Source organism: Manis javanica, chromosome 15 (genome assembly GCF_040802235.1).
Source record: "Manis javanica isolate MJ-LG chromosome 15, MJ_LKY, whole genome shotgun sequence".
Lineage (NCBI taxonomy): Eukaryota > Metazoa > Chordata > Mammalia > Pholidota > Manidae > Manis > Manis javanica.
The window spans coordinates 75,586,198-75,603,017 of NC_133170.1; the positions used below are offsets into that span (position 1 = coordinate 75,586,198).

Genomic DNA, 16,820 nt, shown 5'->3' on the forward strand with positions numbered 1-16,820 from the left:
GGAGCAGGGCTAGGGCCCAGCGATGGGCTGCCAGGACTGGGGTTTGATGCCCACACCTGGGCAGGGGGCTACCCTACCTGAGTTGGCCCAAAACAACACTGCCCTTTCTGTAAAAGGGATTAGAGAAACTGGCTGCTGGCCTGAGTCAGAGCTGAGAAGAAGCCATCAGCCCTAGGCTATAAGAGGAAACTACAGGAAGTTGAAAAATTCAACACGCAAATTAGCTATACCCACGAAGTGCAGGAAAATGCCAAGCTGAAAGTCCAATGAGAAAACTAACTTGGAGCCCAGAAAGACTGGCAGCGCCCTCTGCAGCCCAGCAGCCACAGGGGCTTCCCTAGGGAGACCCCTGCTGTGGAGGAGGAAGGCAGGCACACGCACAAACCATAAGGATGTACATCTGCTGCTCCACAACTGGGTGCTTCTGAAAGACCTTTTTTTTTTTTAAAAGACGATACAAAAGGAAGTCCCCCTGTGATCCAGAAGACTGCTCACAAACCCAAGTGCAAGGCTTTATACCCACAGAGCTACAGGTAGTGGAAATCATTTCATGGGTGTGGAAAAGGAGACCTTGATTTGCCCAATCACCGTGGCAAAGCCATGTGTAGAATTGAGGTGACCTATGACCCAGGTAATGCTTTCTCTGTTAGCATGCCTATTATGGGTGAGGTCTGGTTACACAGTTAAAGCTTAACTCAAATTGCTTTTGAATGAAGATATAATTTTTTCCTCTGGAAATGTATATTCAGATGAATTATAGAGCCAAAGGTAGGGCCTTCACATGGCATATAAAACTATTGGGTAAATAGAACCATCGATTAAAATGTTGAAACCAGAGATCAAAGGACTCAGGCAAGGCTATTTCTTTTTCTTCCATTCCCCCTCCATTCCTTCCCAGGGTGTGGACAACAACCTAAGATTAGGGATGCTGATCCAGTTCAATCACTGACTAGCTGTGTGACCTTGGGCAAATCGCATGGCCTCTCTTAGCCTGATTTCCTCCCCTGAAAAGTGAGAGGGGTTGGACTAGCACTAGAAGATTGCTAGGGCTCCTCTCATTTCATGTTGGAAAGCACAAAGCCTTTTACAACATGAGTGGGATATGGCCACAATAGGAAGTCAAGGGGCCAGAAAAAAGTGCCCACACTTCAACTCACTCAATTTAGGAAACCTCTAAGACTCCAAAGGCTAAGACCGAAAAACCCAGACCACCAAAGTGATGCTGTCCAGGGCTAAGGTCAGTGGATAGCTATTTTAGGGAAAAGCACAATGTCATTTTGTGAACTCAAGTTATTTTTAGATGAGCACAATTTCATTTTCAAACATGCACTCCTCCCCAAACCTGACCTTCCACCAATGTTTACAGATGGTTTGAATGAATTTAAGGCCTAAGTCTCTACCACTCAAACCTCCAGCTTCTGAGAAATCTGTCTTTAGCACCTCTCTCAATCAGAAAATTAGTGGAGAAATAAGCTAGAGCCTTCTGCCCTGGAATGCCAACTCTTGTCTTCAGGAGAAAACAAGGAAGTTACGAATATGCATGCATTTCTTCTACAACCAAAGTCATCCCTGCTAAATGTAATAACATCCACTGGGCCTTCTGAAGAGTCTTCCCTGCCGTGAGTCAAACCCTTGGAAAGGTTCTGAAAAGCTGGAGCTGCTGGAGCCCAGGCTGTGGGGCCCGGCTCTATCCCTGGGACTTTTGTGTGTGTGTGTGAGGTGTATGCAATAAATTGCACCAGTCTTAGTGTATATTGTATATCTCAGTGAATTTTGACATCTGTACACACTCATGTAATCAATCAAATATCAAAACCTCACTAATTTTTTTTTCCCTCTTCACCCATTCCCTCACCCACCTCCCCGATGGCAACCACAAATCTTTTCTCTGTATTTGAGTCTGTTTTGTTTGTTCGTTCTTTTTTTTAGGTTCCACATAAAAATAAATTGTATGATATTTGTCTTTCTCCGACTTACTTCACTTAACATAATAATACCCTCTAGGTCCATTCATGTCACAAATGACAAGATCGCATGTTTTATGGCTGAGTAATATTCCATTGTTTATAAGTACCACATCACCTTTATCCATTTATCTATGGGTGGACATTTAGGTTGCTTCTGTATTTTAATAATGCTGTGATAAGCATAGGAGTATATATATATCTCCAAATTAGTAATTTTGTTTTCTTCAGGTAAATTCCCTTAAATGAAATTACCAGGTCATATACTATTTCTATTTTTAGTGTTCTGAGTAACTAGTACTGTTTTTCATAGTGGCTGCACCAATTTGCGATCCCATCAGCGGTGTATGAGGGTTCCCTTTCCTTCACATCCTCACCAATATTTTTTATTGTCTTTTGGATAGTGACCATTCCGACTGATGTGAGATACCTCACTGTGGTTTTGATTTGCATTGCCCTGATGATTAGTGATATTAAGCATCTTTACATGTATCTGTTGGCCATCTGTATGTTTCCTTTGGGAAAATGTCCAAGTTCTTTGTCCATTTTTTATCAGATTTTTTTTTTTTTGGTGTTGAGTTGTAAGAGTTCTTTATGTTTTGGATATTAGCCCCTTATGGGATATATCATTTGCAAATATATTCTCCCATTCAGTAGGTTGCCTTTTCATTTTGATTTCGTTTCCTGTGCAGAAGCATTTTAGTTTGATGTAGTCCCACTTGTTTATTTTTGTTTTTGTTTGCCTTGCCTGGGGAGACATATCCAGAAAAAATTTGTTATTGTTGATGTTCAAGAGTTTACTGCCTGTATTTTCTTGTAGGAATTTTATAGTTTCAGGTCTTATATTTAGGTCTAATCTATTTTGAGTTTATTTTTGTATATGGTATAAGACAGTGACCAGTTTCATTCTTTTGCATGTAGCTGTTCAGTTTTCCCAACCCCATTTATTGAAAAGACTGACTGTCTTTTCCTCATTGCATATTCTTGACTCCTTTGTCATATTGACCATATAAGTTTATTTCTGGGCTCTCTATTCTGTTTCATTGATCTATGTATTTGTTTTTGTGCTGGTACCATACTGTTTTAATTACTATAGCTTTGTAGTATACTTTGAAACCAGGGAGTGCAGTACCCCCACCTTGTTCTTTCTCAAGATTGCCTTGGCTATTTGGGGTCTTTTCTGGTTCCATACAAATTTTAAGATTTTTTATTTACCCTAGTTCTGTGAAAAATGCCATTGGTATTTTAATAACTATTGCCTTAAATTTGCAGATTGCTTTGGATAGTATGGCCATTTTAACAATATTCTTCTTATCTATAAGCATGGAATATCTTTCATTTCTTTCATATTGATGGTTTTCAAAGTACAGGTCCTTGACCTCCTTGGCTAGATTTATTCCCAGGTTATTTTATTCTTTTCCATGCAATTGCAAATGGGATTGTTTTCTTAATATTCCTGTCTGCTAGTTTGTTATTTGTAAATAGAAATGCAATAAATTTCTGTATATTGATTTTGTATCATGCAACTTTGCCGAATTCATTTATTCTAATAATTTTTTGGTGGAGTCTTCAGGGTTTTCTGTATATAGTATGTCATCTGCAAGTGACAATTTTACTTCTTCCTTAACAATTTGGACGCCTTCTATTTATTTTTCTTGTCTGACTGATGTACTTCCAGTACTATGTTGAATAAAAGTAGTGAAAGTGGGCATCTTTTTCTTGTTTCTGATCTTAGAGGAAAATCTTTCAGCTTTTAACTCTTGAGTATGATGTTAGCTGTGAGTTTGTCATATATGACCCTTATTGTGTTGAGATATGTTCCTTCTATATACCCATTTAGTTAAGAGTTTTTATCATGAATGGATATTGAATTTTGCTAAATGTTTTTTCAGCATCTGTTGAGATGATCATAGGGTATTTGTCTTTCCTTTTGTGAATGTGGATATCACATTGATTGATTTGCATATACTGCACCATCCTTGCATCCCTGGAGCAAATCCTACTTGATTGTGGTAAATGATCCTTTGAATGTATTTTTGAAATTGGTTTAATACTTTGTGGAGGATTTTTGTATCTATATTCATTAGGAATATTGGTCTGTAATTTTCTTTTCTTGGTATCAAGGTGATGCTGACCTTAGAATGAATTTTGAAGCTTTTCTTCCTCTTCAATTTTTTGGAATAGCTTGAGAAGGATGGGCACTAACTCTTCTTTAAATGTTCGGTATAATTCTCCTGTAAAGCCATCTGGTTCTGGACTTTGGTTTGTTGGGAGTTTTTTATTACTGATTCAATTTCATCACTAGTTACTGGTCTGTTCAGATTTCTTAGTTGCTTCCTGGCTCAGTCTTGGAAAATTGCATGTTTCTAGGAATTTATCCATTTCTTCTAGGTTGTCCAAATTGTTGGCATATTTTTCACAGTAATCTCTTTTAATCATTTCTTTTTCTATGGTGTCAGTTGTAACTTCTCTTTCATTTCTGGTTTTGAGTCCTCTTTTTTCTTCATGAGCCTAACCACAGGTTTATCAATTTTGTTTATCTTTTCTAAGACCCAGCACTTAGTTTCTTTGATCTTTTGTATTGTTTTTTTCTTTAGTCTCAATTTCATTTATTTCCACTCTGATCTTTATTATTTCTTTCCTTCTATTAACTCTGGGCTTTGTTTGTTCTTCTTTTTTCTATTTATTTTAGGTGTAGGTTTAGATTGAGATTTTTCTTGTTTCTTGAAGCAGTCCTATATCATTATAAACTTCCCTTTTAGAACTGCTTTTGCTGCATCCCAAAGATTTTGAACCACTGCTTCTATTTTCATTATTCTACAAGTATTTTTTTTAATTTCCTCTTTGATTTCTTCATTGACCCACTGGTTATTGAGCAGTATGCTGTTTAGTCTCCAGGTGTTTGTTTTTTCCAGTTTTTTTCCTTGTAATTGATTTACAGTTTCATAACCATTGTGGTTGGAAATACTTGGTATGATTTCATTCTTCTTAAGTTTATTGAGACTTGTTTTATGGACTAATATTTGTTCTATTCTGGAGATACTTGAAAATATGTGTACTTGAAAATATGTATTCTGCTGTTTTTTGGATGTAATGTCCTGTATATGTCTATTAAATCTATTTTGTCTAATGTGTCATAGGTGTCATTCAAAGCCACTGTTTCTGTATTGATTTTCTGTCTGATTGATCTAACTATTGATGTAAGTGGGGGTGTGAGAATCCCCTACTGTTACGCTATTACTACCTGTTTCCCCCTTTATGTCTGTTAATACATTCAGGTGCTCTTCTGTTGGGTGCGTATTTACAATTGTTCTGTCTTCTTGCTGGATCGAACCCTTTCTCATTATATGTTCTTTGTCTCTTGTTATTATCTTTATTTTGTCTAAGTGCTGCTACTCTTTTTTTTTCTCATTTCTATTTGCATGGAATATTTTTTTCTATCCTTTCAGTTTCAGTCTGTGTGTGTCTTGAGGTCTGAAGTGAGTCTCTTATAGGCAGTATAAAGATGGGTCTTGTTTTTTTATCCATTCAGTCAACCTATGTCTTTTGATCGGAGCATTTAGTCTATTTACACTCAAATCGATAGAAACATACGTATTGCCATTTTGTTAAATGTTTTCTGGTTTTTGTCATTCTTCTCTAATGCTTGTCTTGCCTTCTGTGTGTAGGTGTAGATTCAGTGTATATGTGAAAGGAGGTGGGTTCAGGCTCTTTCTATGCTTGGACCCACCTCCTACCTCACCTTTTTGGTTCTATATACAACTTAAGGGCCTTTACCTGAATGAGGCTGCCAGCCCTCACTGCCCCTTTTCTGGGTTGAATTTACCCATCTTATCCGGAAAATTCAGCAGCAGTTGAGAACATAGGAGACGGCTCCAGTTGTAAGTACCGTGGGTCACCTCTATTTTTCCTTTTTGTCGTTCTCTGAAAGACAGCCTGAGTTGTGTATAGTAATAAAGTCATTTTCAAAGTTCTTTCCTCCACCTCTAACAACCCCTTCAGGGCAAACAGTTCCATTAATCATTGATAGACTGAAGGGAAGCCAAGTGATCAACATTGTACTGTTTCCACTACCCCCATCCTCCCCAGCGTCAAGAAAATAAAGCTTCAACATATGAATAGGCAAGTGATGAAATGTTCTTCTCATATAAACACTGCGTGCCTGGAGCCACAGAGTCTATGCTTCAGACATCACAAGCGATATTGTAACCTGCCCAGAAAGAAATCTGACTAGAACAAGCCAAGGTATCTCACCCTTGGCACTGTTGACACTTTGGGCCTAATGACTGTGGGGTGTGTGGGTGAGGGGGCACCCTGTACACACTGTAGAACATTTCACAGCATGTCTGACCTCTACCCACTAATGTCGGTAGTACTCCCCCCACCCCCAACCCAACTGAAAACGTCTCCAGACATTGTCAAATGTCCTCAGGGAAGGGGAGCAAAGTTGCCCCTAGTTTAGAACCACTGGAACAGCCTATTTAACTGTTACAGGGATGAAAGATTAGCTGGCTCATCCCTGTAGGCCTACCCAACCTTAAACTGGCATGTTTTCTAAAGCAGATGACATTCAAGAAGCCCAAATCTGACAACAGACTAACTATTCAGTCCTGTTAAGGAAATTCTCTCTTTTGGCCAAAGTTTCCAAATCCTAGTTTCATGGTTATGAAATTGGCTATGCCATCAGTGGTTTTTAGTCTCATGAAAATTTAGTTGTAAGTGCAGAAAACGTTAACATCTCATTTTGTGCTTGAGAAACAGGAGTGGCGGCACCAAGGCAGGCTGGGCTTATTTAACGCTGTGGCTGCCCTGTGTGGGCTGCTTCTTTGAAGTCATTATTTGGAGTCAGAAAGACCTCGGTGCATTCTTTGTGGAGCCAAACCATGTTTCCTTATGCTTCTTAAGTATTTTGCGGCTGCTAGGAATCCTCGGAACAGTAACTGAAACGGTTGGTATTTAACAGACTTTTTCTAATATTATCAGGAAGAAAGCTGCCCACATTTACTTGTTCATCCTTTGAATTATTTTCCTCACAGTTAGGACCTTTGACAGATCTTTATCCTCAACAGTAAAACAGAAAGGAGGGACAGAATTGCAGCGATGGTTCCTGTCACAGGCTGTATCAGACATGATCCTGCAAGTCAGATGTTGACTGCGGTCAGATTACTCCACCGGAAAATAAAATACGAGGACTAAAAGCAACAGGAACCATGAAAAAAAAAAATCACCATTTGCCAAAATCAGTGTTTGTCTGGATCAAGCAAAGCTTACACAAACTAAAAAAATCATAGAAAAAAATTTCACTTGCCGACTTAAAAATTCATCTAGTAAAAAACAGAAGTATCTACATTTTAAATTACCTTGGTCTGAATTCCTCCCTCTAAGGAAATCTACATCATTAAATTCCCTGTGGTCTTATAATGGATGAGAGAAATTTAAGGTGACCTGTTTTCTTGGGTAGCTCCATTATAGGAGAACTCACTAATCCATTCTCAAGTAATCTTTTCAAAATGGCCTGTTTGACTGAGTAAGGAACTTTCCAGTTCTGCAGTCCTGTAAAGTGACCTTAATAGCCAGTTCATTGTTTACTGGAAATAATGACCAAACTTCAACAACGTCACACTGTTGGAAGAGGTTGTCGCCAATTTCTGCTTCGAGGAGAGTAATGTACTCTTAACCTGTGCGGCTTCCTTCACCCAGAGAAAAGGCCTCCCCTGGAAGCACGGTGGGTCCCAGGCCACAATAAGAAGCCTGTGCTGACACTGGTAATACTTAATATTTTTATGTCTCAAGAAAAGAAAGAGTTCATTGCACTAAAGCAAACATTTTAGATCATCGCTTTATTTCACTATTGTTCAACAACAAAGTTCATTCCTCTCAAGGTGGATCTTGATTTCTTGAATTGTTCCTTGTGTTCTTTTTCCTTTGTTCTGAATAAAAAAGGCAATGAAGAAAAAGCCTGTACTTCTGGAGACCTAGACTCTTACTTATGCTAATAAGCTTTTGACTGCAATTTTGTGTTACAATATTTCCTGCTGGCATCTTGGTGGTCACACGGAGCTCCCCACCCTCCAATGAAGATGGCTGTCCACAACTACCACCGTTGAAACCAAAAGTAAGTGTTGAAAAATGCACCTTTTACAATAAAAAAGTAGAAACCAATTCAATTTCCTTTTTTTTTTTACGAATATAAAGTTTCTTGTAAATATGTACAGTTTTTTGAACTAGTTCTATAGCAGGAAGCATTTCACAAATGAGACACACGATATACACTTTCAGGGCCCAGGAAGCCCATTTCTCATGGAGATCCTACATGAAATGCCAAGACTAAGAGAGCAACCTTTAGTAACCTTTCCAAATACTTGTGGACCAAGAGACAAAAACTTCAGCAAAAATTGTCAGATGTGCTCTGGGGGAGGGCAAAGATGCAGTATGACCCCAAAGACTCCAAGCAACACATAAAACATGAAAGCATGACACTTGCCAAAGTTGCGACAACACAGACAGAAGGTCGTCGGCATCTCAAACAAGAAAGCACTTAGGTTAAGAGACGAGCAGGAAGGAGCCAGGATTTGGGCCAGGTTGCGGCTGGAAAATGATCTGAACTGTGGACACAAGGGTTGAAACATGGTCATGTTCACCTGCTGCCGTGGCAGCAGGTCCACCTTTCAGCCTACCTAGGATGAGCCTTGATTGTTCAAGGCATGCCTAAAGGTCATGGAGAATCCGAAACAAGCAATACCTTGCGGGAGATTAAAGGCAGAAATAAGGCCGCTAGTCAGCTTGCCAACTGCAGAGCCTCCAGGTTGGTTCTTTGCCAGTGGCCAGGAATTTCACACTCTGACAGGGCAGAGACAAGCTGTGGGAGCCGCACCGCCCCTCGGGAGGACTTCCCAGCCCCGGCAGAGGTGGAGGCGTTGAGCTGCAGCTTCCTTCTCAAACTTTGTGGTCTTAGTCTAGCCCTAGGGAAAGGCTCATGTGGGAAATCACAGTTTCCTGGGGGTAGAACTGTGCTGGATTTTGTGTGAACGCAGAGTCATCCTCAAGGGAGCTGGCAGGGAAGCATGAAAGTGTGAGGTGGTGGTTTGCTGAAATCCTTCTCTGGTCGTAAGGCTTGAGCGTTTGGTTTTTTGTTTGTTCAGTGCTACAGACTGCAGCTTGTGGCCAGTGAGCTGGCAAGTGGTCAGAGGGTCTCGGTTCGGCGGGAGCTATGGTATGGTACTGGTACATTGGCAGAGCAGCCAGGTTGGGGCGGCACATGCAGCGAGCTGCCATGCAGAACTCCCAGACGGGTCCCTTCCCTTCCTAGGGTGGGAACCACATACCGTCATGGACAGGAGGTCCATACCACCAGACACCCACGAATGCTGGGCTCAGAGCAAGTCTATTGCATGCTTTCCTGACCAAAGCTACATGGAAGGCGGGGACAGCAAGCTGGGAAGATGACGCTGAGGGGCGGGGAGGGAAAGCTCCTCGAGGTCCCTTGGCCCCAAGTCACGGCCTCCGAGCTGAGGCCTGATGACCTCCGTACATTCTCAGCTGGTGGGAGGGGAAGTCGTCAAGGCCATAAAAGGCAATGATAACAGTAAACATTTGGCTAGGATGTCACCCTGGGTAAAACAGGGCCATCTGTGAGGATGGGCTAGAACGAGAATGAACCTACGTTGGTGTGGGAGGCTAGCCAACTGGCAGGGACTCTTCTACAATACATTTCAGTAGCAAAGACCTGATGGTATGATCTAGCTAAAAATGACTACAACAGGAAATACATTGCTATTCAAATCTACTAAGAATTCTGCTGTCTTTAAAAAAAAAAAAGAAAGGAAAGGAAAAAAAACAAAAGGAAAACCAACCAACCCTAAGATCTTAAAGTAGCTATTAGGATTCTAACCACCTGTAGTTGTAGTTAGTGCCTGGTTGGTCTCTTTGATGAACTGGTACAGGCTAGAGCTAGGTACAAAAGTTTATGAATGCTTTGAAAGAGTAACAAAGTGCAAAGAGGATGACTGCAGGAAGGTGCCGACAGCTCCCAGGGGCTTCAGCTCCTGCACCTCCTGGATGCAGGGTGTCCGTGCTGAGGTGGGTCCGGGTCCTGGTCCCGGTGTGCCAGGAGTGGCTGAGCAGATGGGCGCTGGGGTCCCCTTCAGCAGAGTTCCAGAGTGTGTTTGGTATTTTCCTGCAGATTAAGATGAGGAGTTGGTTTTTCTGGCTGAGATTTATACTGAAGACTGGTCCCAGACCTAGGAGCAAAATGAGAAGGAGGGGGTTTTAGTCAGAGGCCAGAAATTGCTGGACATTCATGGCACATGCATGTGCTGCCCTCTCAGCCATGAACAGTGAGGTCTCTACATGGCAGCACCAGCTAGCAGAGCCGACCCTCCATGCTCGGGGTCCGTCGGAAATGGAATTCACTGAAAATTCACAACGGGATGTATGTATTTCCACTGTCACACATATACTGTTTCATCGGTACACCAGAGGGGATAAGAAGAAATGTTTAGATGGATTTCCTGCCTCTCTTTAGTTGCAAGGGTGCCAACAGTGAAGTGCAGATGGCCTGAAAAGAATGCAATCCAGAAAACCAGCCCCCAGTGACAGAAAGGTGGCTCTGTTGTCCAGAGGGTCCCCTGGTACCAGCTAGCCTGCCGAGGAGGTACCCTGCCCTCCAGCCCTCCTGTTCAGGGGTGCCCCTTGTCTTCAACACATCTTTCCATCTCCTTATTCACTAACCTAAAAATTACACAGATATTACATGCACACAATTTAAAAATTTCAAAAGAGTTAAAAGTTCTAGAAGGCAACCACTGTTACCAGCCTCTGTAGTGTTCCAGGAGAATTCTTGATGTACATGTAAATGTATCTGTATATACGCCTGAAAGAAGTAAGGCATGAAACGTTTTGCATAGTGTTAGTATGTTATTGGCACTTGAGAAGAAAGCCTACATGTACATATTTGCTTGCATGCACAGGATATCTCTAGAAGCTGCTAATGCTGGCTGCCTCTGGGGAAGGAATGCTGCACCCTTTGGTAGCTATGACATTTCGAGGGACACATAAACACATTATCCATTTGCTTAGGAAGCCTCTTAAATCAAGTGTTTTCTTCCTAAACTTGTTAATGTCGCACAAAATCTGAATTACAGTAACAGAGTCCCTTTTTTACAACAGAAGGAGAACCCAGCTCCTCAGGTCACTGGCCTCAGGATGGTGCCTTACCTTGTTGACCTGGGACAGGGGGGTCCTCACAGCTCCTACAGGCAGCCGGCCCCGGCTGCTGTCCTCAAACAGCCTCCCAGGGGACCGCTCCCTCCGCGTGCTGAGCATCCGGCCCGGGGACTTCTCCCGCTCCAGGGGGCGGCCGGGGGACTTGTCCCTGCGCAGCTCCGTCCGCCCCTCGCGGTAGCGGTGCGGTGTGCTTGGCTCTCGAGGGTGGCTGGGCCCTTCCGGGGGCGCCGGGCTGGAGGCCACACGCTTGGTGATGTGCTCGTTGTACGTTGGTGGGCCTCGCTTGTTGGGGCTGCTGGCAACAGGAGAGGAAGGTGGGCAGCCGAGCAGGCACAGCCCCACAGGGGGCATTTTCCTCCTCATCTGAGCAACCCCCCCACTCCAGTGTTACCACTGGTGATCACAAAAAGACCCCACCTGGAGGTCAGGCTTTTTGTTTGTTTTCCTATGGCAGTGAGTACAGGAAAAGCAAGCAAAGATGACACCAGAAGAAAATCAGGCTCCCCGGTCTCGGTGCAGGCTCACACACTGAGCACCCACTGTGTGCTGGGCCCTGTGTTAAGCTCTTTACGTGCTTTGATTCATTAAATCATCACAACAGCTCTGTGTACAAGCTAGGAACAAGCATTACCTTCATACAGACAAGAAAATGGAGACACAGAAGCAGGGTGACTGGCCTAAGCTAGGGAGCTGCCGAGCGAGGGTTCTAAATACAGGTCAGCTTGACATCATCATCCCCATACTGTATCCTATCGACCTCGGTATTCCCAAGAACCTAGAAGGCACAGAAGGATGTCTTCATTTAGGGGTTAAGCCTGCTAAAAGCCCTCAATGCAAGGGAGCACTTTGAGAAAGCCTGTACTCCTGTCAGCTGCCTTATCTGTCCCACTCCTGGGCCTAGTATTTGATCACTTCTCCTTCTAGGTGGTCTTCCAAGAGTCTCTGTGGCACCCAGTACTGATGCAGGGGGTGCAGGGATCAGGTCTGATATAATTAGGAAACTGAGCAAGGCAGACAAAAACAGTAGTTGGGTTAAAAAATGTCCCTGACCCCAAAGGTTGATGGTTAATAACCGAAAAATTGAAAAACACCAGGGCCTTTTTGCACAACCAATCCAATTGCTAAGGAAGGTCATCAGGAAGATGTGACCACCAGCTGAACATGAGCAGGACCCCAGCAATGGAAGGCTCCTCATCATCCCCCTGTCTGTCCTTGAAATGTGGATTCTACTTGCCTTCCCTGCTCCTAGAAGCTACCCCAAGTGGACACAGCCTTGAGAGAGTGATGTGATGTTGAGACCACCTGGACTGTGTGGGAGACTGAGTCCAGTTAAGGCCTCTACATGAACTTCTAAGCTTTGGCAGATGGGTGCAGAGATCTACTCATCCTGTAGCCACCAAGACAGGCCTCATAAGTTCCCTTGCTTATTAAACCTGCTTCCCACCAATCTGGGGTGGGCCACCTCTTTTGCTCTCTCTCCCTGCCCTCTCACCTGCATAGGGGTAGCAGGTGTCCAGTTATACCTGAGAAGATCAGAGGAGCTTGCAAATCAACCCCAACTTTCCAAACCCCAACTCTCCACCCAGCCTTGGCCTGGATATTTCAAAAGATTTCTACAGACATGGCCCTTAACCACCCCTCTGGAGAAGTAAGATCCAGAAATACAGAGAGAACTGAAATGTGGCCTTCTGAGTCAATTCCTTCCCACCCTGATGAGCAAAAAAGTACATGGGTCCTCATCATTGGAGCATAAGTAGTGCTGAGAAAAGACAACCTACTTAAAGTGGGAATGTTTTGTAGAGAATATTACTTGAAATCTTAAACATACAACTTAGTGATTTTTCATAAACGTATCCACCCCTCTAGCCAACATTTCAATGGAGATACCAAACATTTCCACCCTCCAGAAAGTTCTCTTGTACTTCCTTCTAGTTAATCAACAACTTCCCCAACCCCGGTCACAGGCAATCAATGTTCTGATTTCTAGTATATTATAGATTATTTTTTCCTGATCTTGAACTTCAGAAAATGCAGTCATGCACTGTTCTCCTTTATTTCTGGTTTAACCCCTTATAATGATGAAACTTGCCCATATTGTTGCATGTAGCAGTTCATTTTTTAAAAAATATTTTTGCTGAGTAGTGTTCCTCTATATGCATATACTACCATTTCTTTATCCATTTTCCTATTGTTGGGCATTTGTTTTTTCTCTGTTATGAATAAAGCCACCAAAAACAAAAACAAAAAAAAACCAAACAAATAAAAAAAAGAATATTACTTGAAGGCGTTTTGATTAGGGCTCTATCTGGGGAAATAAAAGTAGAAATCAGGAATGTAAATTAATTTTATCCTAGATATTTAAAAAATCTAAATTAAAATGGGAATTACATGCTGATTCTAAGTCACAAACTACTTTGCTCTAATTTTCTCAACAAAATTGTATGCTAACATACTAGGTGACATCCTTTACATCAGTGTTGGAGTTCTGCAATAAAATCGTAAAGGTGTTTCTTCAAAAGTATTTCAAAGTGTCACTAGTTTTCCCAAAGGCCTATCTTTACCCTTGATAGTTAAATCCTTCTCTTCAGAAGGGGCCAAACTTGTTGATTTTTTCTTCCATTAATGGTCTGCTAGAGTCTTTTGTCAGTAGCCATAATTGAAAGCAGCTCTTCAGCAGGACCTTGCCCCACTGGAGGAGAAACTCTACAGCGAGCTTGAGGGCCAAATCCAGACAGATGCCTGTTTTTATGAAGTTTTACTGGAACACAGCCATGCCATCTGGTTATACACTGTCCATGGCTGCTTTCACCCTGTAACAACAGAGTTGGGTAATTGAGGCATAGATCATACGGCCCACGAAGCCGAAAATATTTACTGTCTGGACCTTTACAGAAAAAAAAAAAAGTGCCTATTCCTGCTCTACAGTGAAACAGAGGTTGGTGAGCAGGGACCATTTTATAAGTGGTCAGTTCCACGACATTGTCTTGCTTTCCTGTGCAACTCTAACTGTAAGGATTCCAGGTAACATCTCAGAAAGCCAGAAAGCCCCGAGGTTGTGTGTACAGCAGTAAAAATTGAGATAACTAAGATTTCAACCTCTTGAAGTCAGGTTTATATTTATCTCTAGTCATGTGGCTTCACGATATGGAAGACAAATAAAAAAATTAATTCTAAGCAGCAGAACTACATTAAGCCTACTTGTAATGGAAGAGAAATTATAAAATGTGTCCGTGGGAGCCCATCATAAAGCAAGTGAGAAGGAGCTCACTGCCTAGGGGAAGAAAGATGGCTGGAGAAGGCCCTTTGGGGTGTCTGCTGAGATGAACAGGATGTAAGAAAACACCCATCATTCTAGGCTGAGTGGGCAATCTTCCCTCTCCAGAGCCATTAATGGCCAATGATCTACCATGCCGATTTTATGTTTTTTTTTGCAAAGAGTTACATATCCTGCTCTGCTAAACAGCCAGAGCAAGGAAGCCTGCAGTGAATCACACTCTTGGCCAAGATGGCCTTCTGCATTCTGACCTGCCCAAAGCAGTCAGCATCAAAAAGACCTTTTTACAAGCCAAGAGACAACTAAAGACTAACTGCTGATTTCCCAGACGTTCCTGGCAACAGCGGGAAAGCAACAGCAATTTCTGCTCCTTGTTCACAGGAACTGGAACCATTTTCAACCACAGAATAAGCAACTCCTTACAGAGACACCACATAGGCTCAAAAGAAAGGTGCTTGGCCATCTATTAGTGAGGCAATGGGGGGAAAAAAATCTAATTACAGTACTTCGATTTGTTCTTGGCATGACTTGGAAACCAGTTACAGAAAATCTAGACTTTTTTAGGGGAAGACTTTAGCCTTTGAGCAGTCACTCTTGAGGCAGAGTGAAGCCAAAAAAAACTATGAATATCTGGTTATTTGGCACTTCTGGTTTTCCATCAAGTTCCTGGGATTCAAATCACACTGACCAAACATTTCACACTAACTCATGTCAACAAATGAAAGGACTATTCATTAGGTTACAGTTTCAGGAATTTAAATTGATGAGACCTTTCCCAAGATCTAAGCATTTTTTAATATTAGAGATCATTTGGAGATGATTATGAATCCCTTGAGAATAAAACCAGTGCCTTCTTCATCTGGGTATCCTCAGCCCCAGACTGTGTGTCCGGCACACGACAGGGGGTCCATGTAACTCCACAAATAGGGCAGACTTGGGTTCGAAGACCAGTCCAGAAAATTTAAAGCATAGGTCAATTCAATATTCCCCTGGGTTAAATAATCTCACACCTTTTTTGCGGCCCAAGAACAGATTTCAAACCCACACATGGAGCTGGACTGGCTCCTCGCCCTCTGTGTCAGGACAAGGCCAGGCCTACTCCACATGGTGCTGGTGGGCTTATACATGGGTACAGCCTCCAGGGGGGAAAACTCAGCAATATGTCAAAATCAGAAGCCACATCCAGTGTTGCCCATCAATTTCTTTTCTAGGAATTTATCCTACAGATTGATCACTAAGTATGCAAAATGGCATATGCACAGAAGCGTGTACTACAGCAACAGACTGAAGACAACCCCAACACCCAGCGATAAAGGAGCAGTTAAATAAATTAAGGTCATGTGAAGGAATGCTGTGTAGGCATTAAAAAAAAAATGAAGAAATCCATCTTATACGGACAGGGAGCATTCTCCAAGATACACTAAGGTACAGAAGAGTACGCCCTGTGTGGTATCACCTGTATGAAAGGGAAGGGGAAGAGTACCTCCAGAATGGTAAGGTAAGGACCTCCAGAAACCTGTTCCTCCAAAAAGAAAACAAGAACACCGGCACCAACAGTCAAAACCGACTTTTCAGAACTCTGGAAATTAACCAAAGACTTAGAGCAATTCAAAGAGCATTTATGCAAGAAAAATAGCGAATCTCATTAAGAACAACTACTTTTATGACCTGTTAACTTGACTTATTCCCACCCCCGTGTTCCCAGATCTGCAGTAGTTTTGAACCTGTCGACAGCCCTTACCACAGTAGCTGAGAACCAGCCGCCTGGCAGCCACTGGAGATCAGGACCGAAGCACCCCCAGAGCCCCAGCCCCAGAAGGTCACCATTGGCTGACCTGTCTGGCTGCTTCTTGGAAGACGGTTCTCAGGGCTTATTTTCATGTGACGGGACTCAGAGCTTACTCATGAGAAAAGTCCTATCCCCAGATGTTTATCAGCAACCATCAGCAGCAATGGCTTATTAACATGATAAATACCTGAGGCAGTGAAACCACTTACGGGAAACAAGAAGCTGGCCAGAACACTCAAAAGGAAAATCGGGGCATGTCTACCCGGGGCTTTGAAATGGTCCCGCGTAATGCTAGGGATCTAGAAGGCCACACACAGGCAAGGCTGTGCACATGCCCAGCAAAAACCACGAGGCCTCCAGCTGACACCGAGTGCTGAAGACATGCCCCCCAACACACACAGCCCCTCAGCAAAGGGCGGGAGACATATTGGCTCAATGCATTTAAGGACATCTCTGTCCAATCATTCACAGACCACTAAACAAACAGACTTGGCAGAATTAGTCCTGGGAAGTCACTAAACAAACAAACAACAGACGGAGGGCAGCAGGATCTGCTCTCCCAGCCCCG

General features: G+C 42.7%; 1 protein-coding gene across 11 annotated transcripts in view; it reads right to left on the reverse strand.

Annotated features, from left to right (window-relative positions):
- Positions 1–7,785: 7,785 nt before the first annotated feature.
- Positions 7,786–16,820, reverse strand: part of CIT (citron rho-interacting serine/threonine kinase) — a 151,192-nt gene continuing 142,157 nt past the window's right edge. For 7 of the 11 annotated variants that reach the window (XM_073223900.1, XM_073223901.1, XM_073223895.1 and 4 more), the window contains 2 exons: positions 11,181–11,484; positions 7,786–10,204 (listed from right to left, as the gene is read on the reverse strand). In XM_073223900.1, coding sequence (XP_073080001.1) covers positions 10,181–10,204; positions 11,181–11,484 — 328 coding nt within the window. In that variant the 3' untranslated portion in view covers positions 7,786–10,180. The remainder of the gene's footprint in view (positions 10,205–11,180; positions 11,485–16,820) is intronic. The other 4 variants (XM_073223894.1, XM_073223903.1, XM_073223902.1 and 1 more) reach the window with 1 other exon arrangement.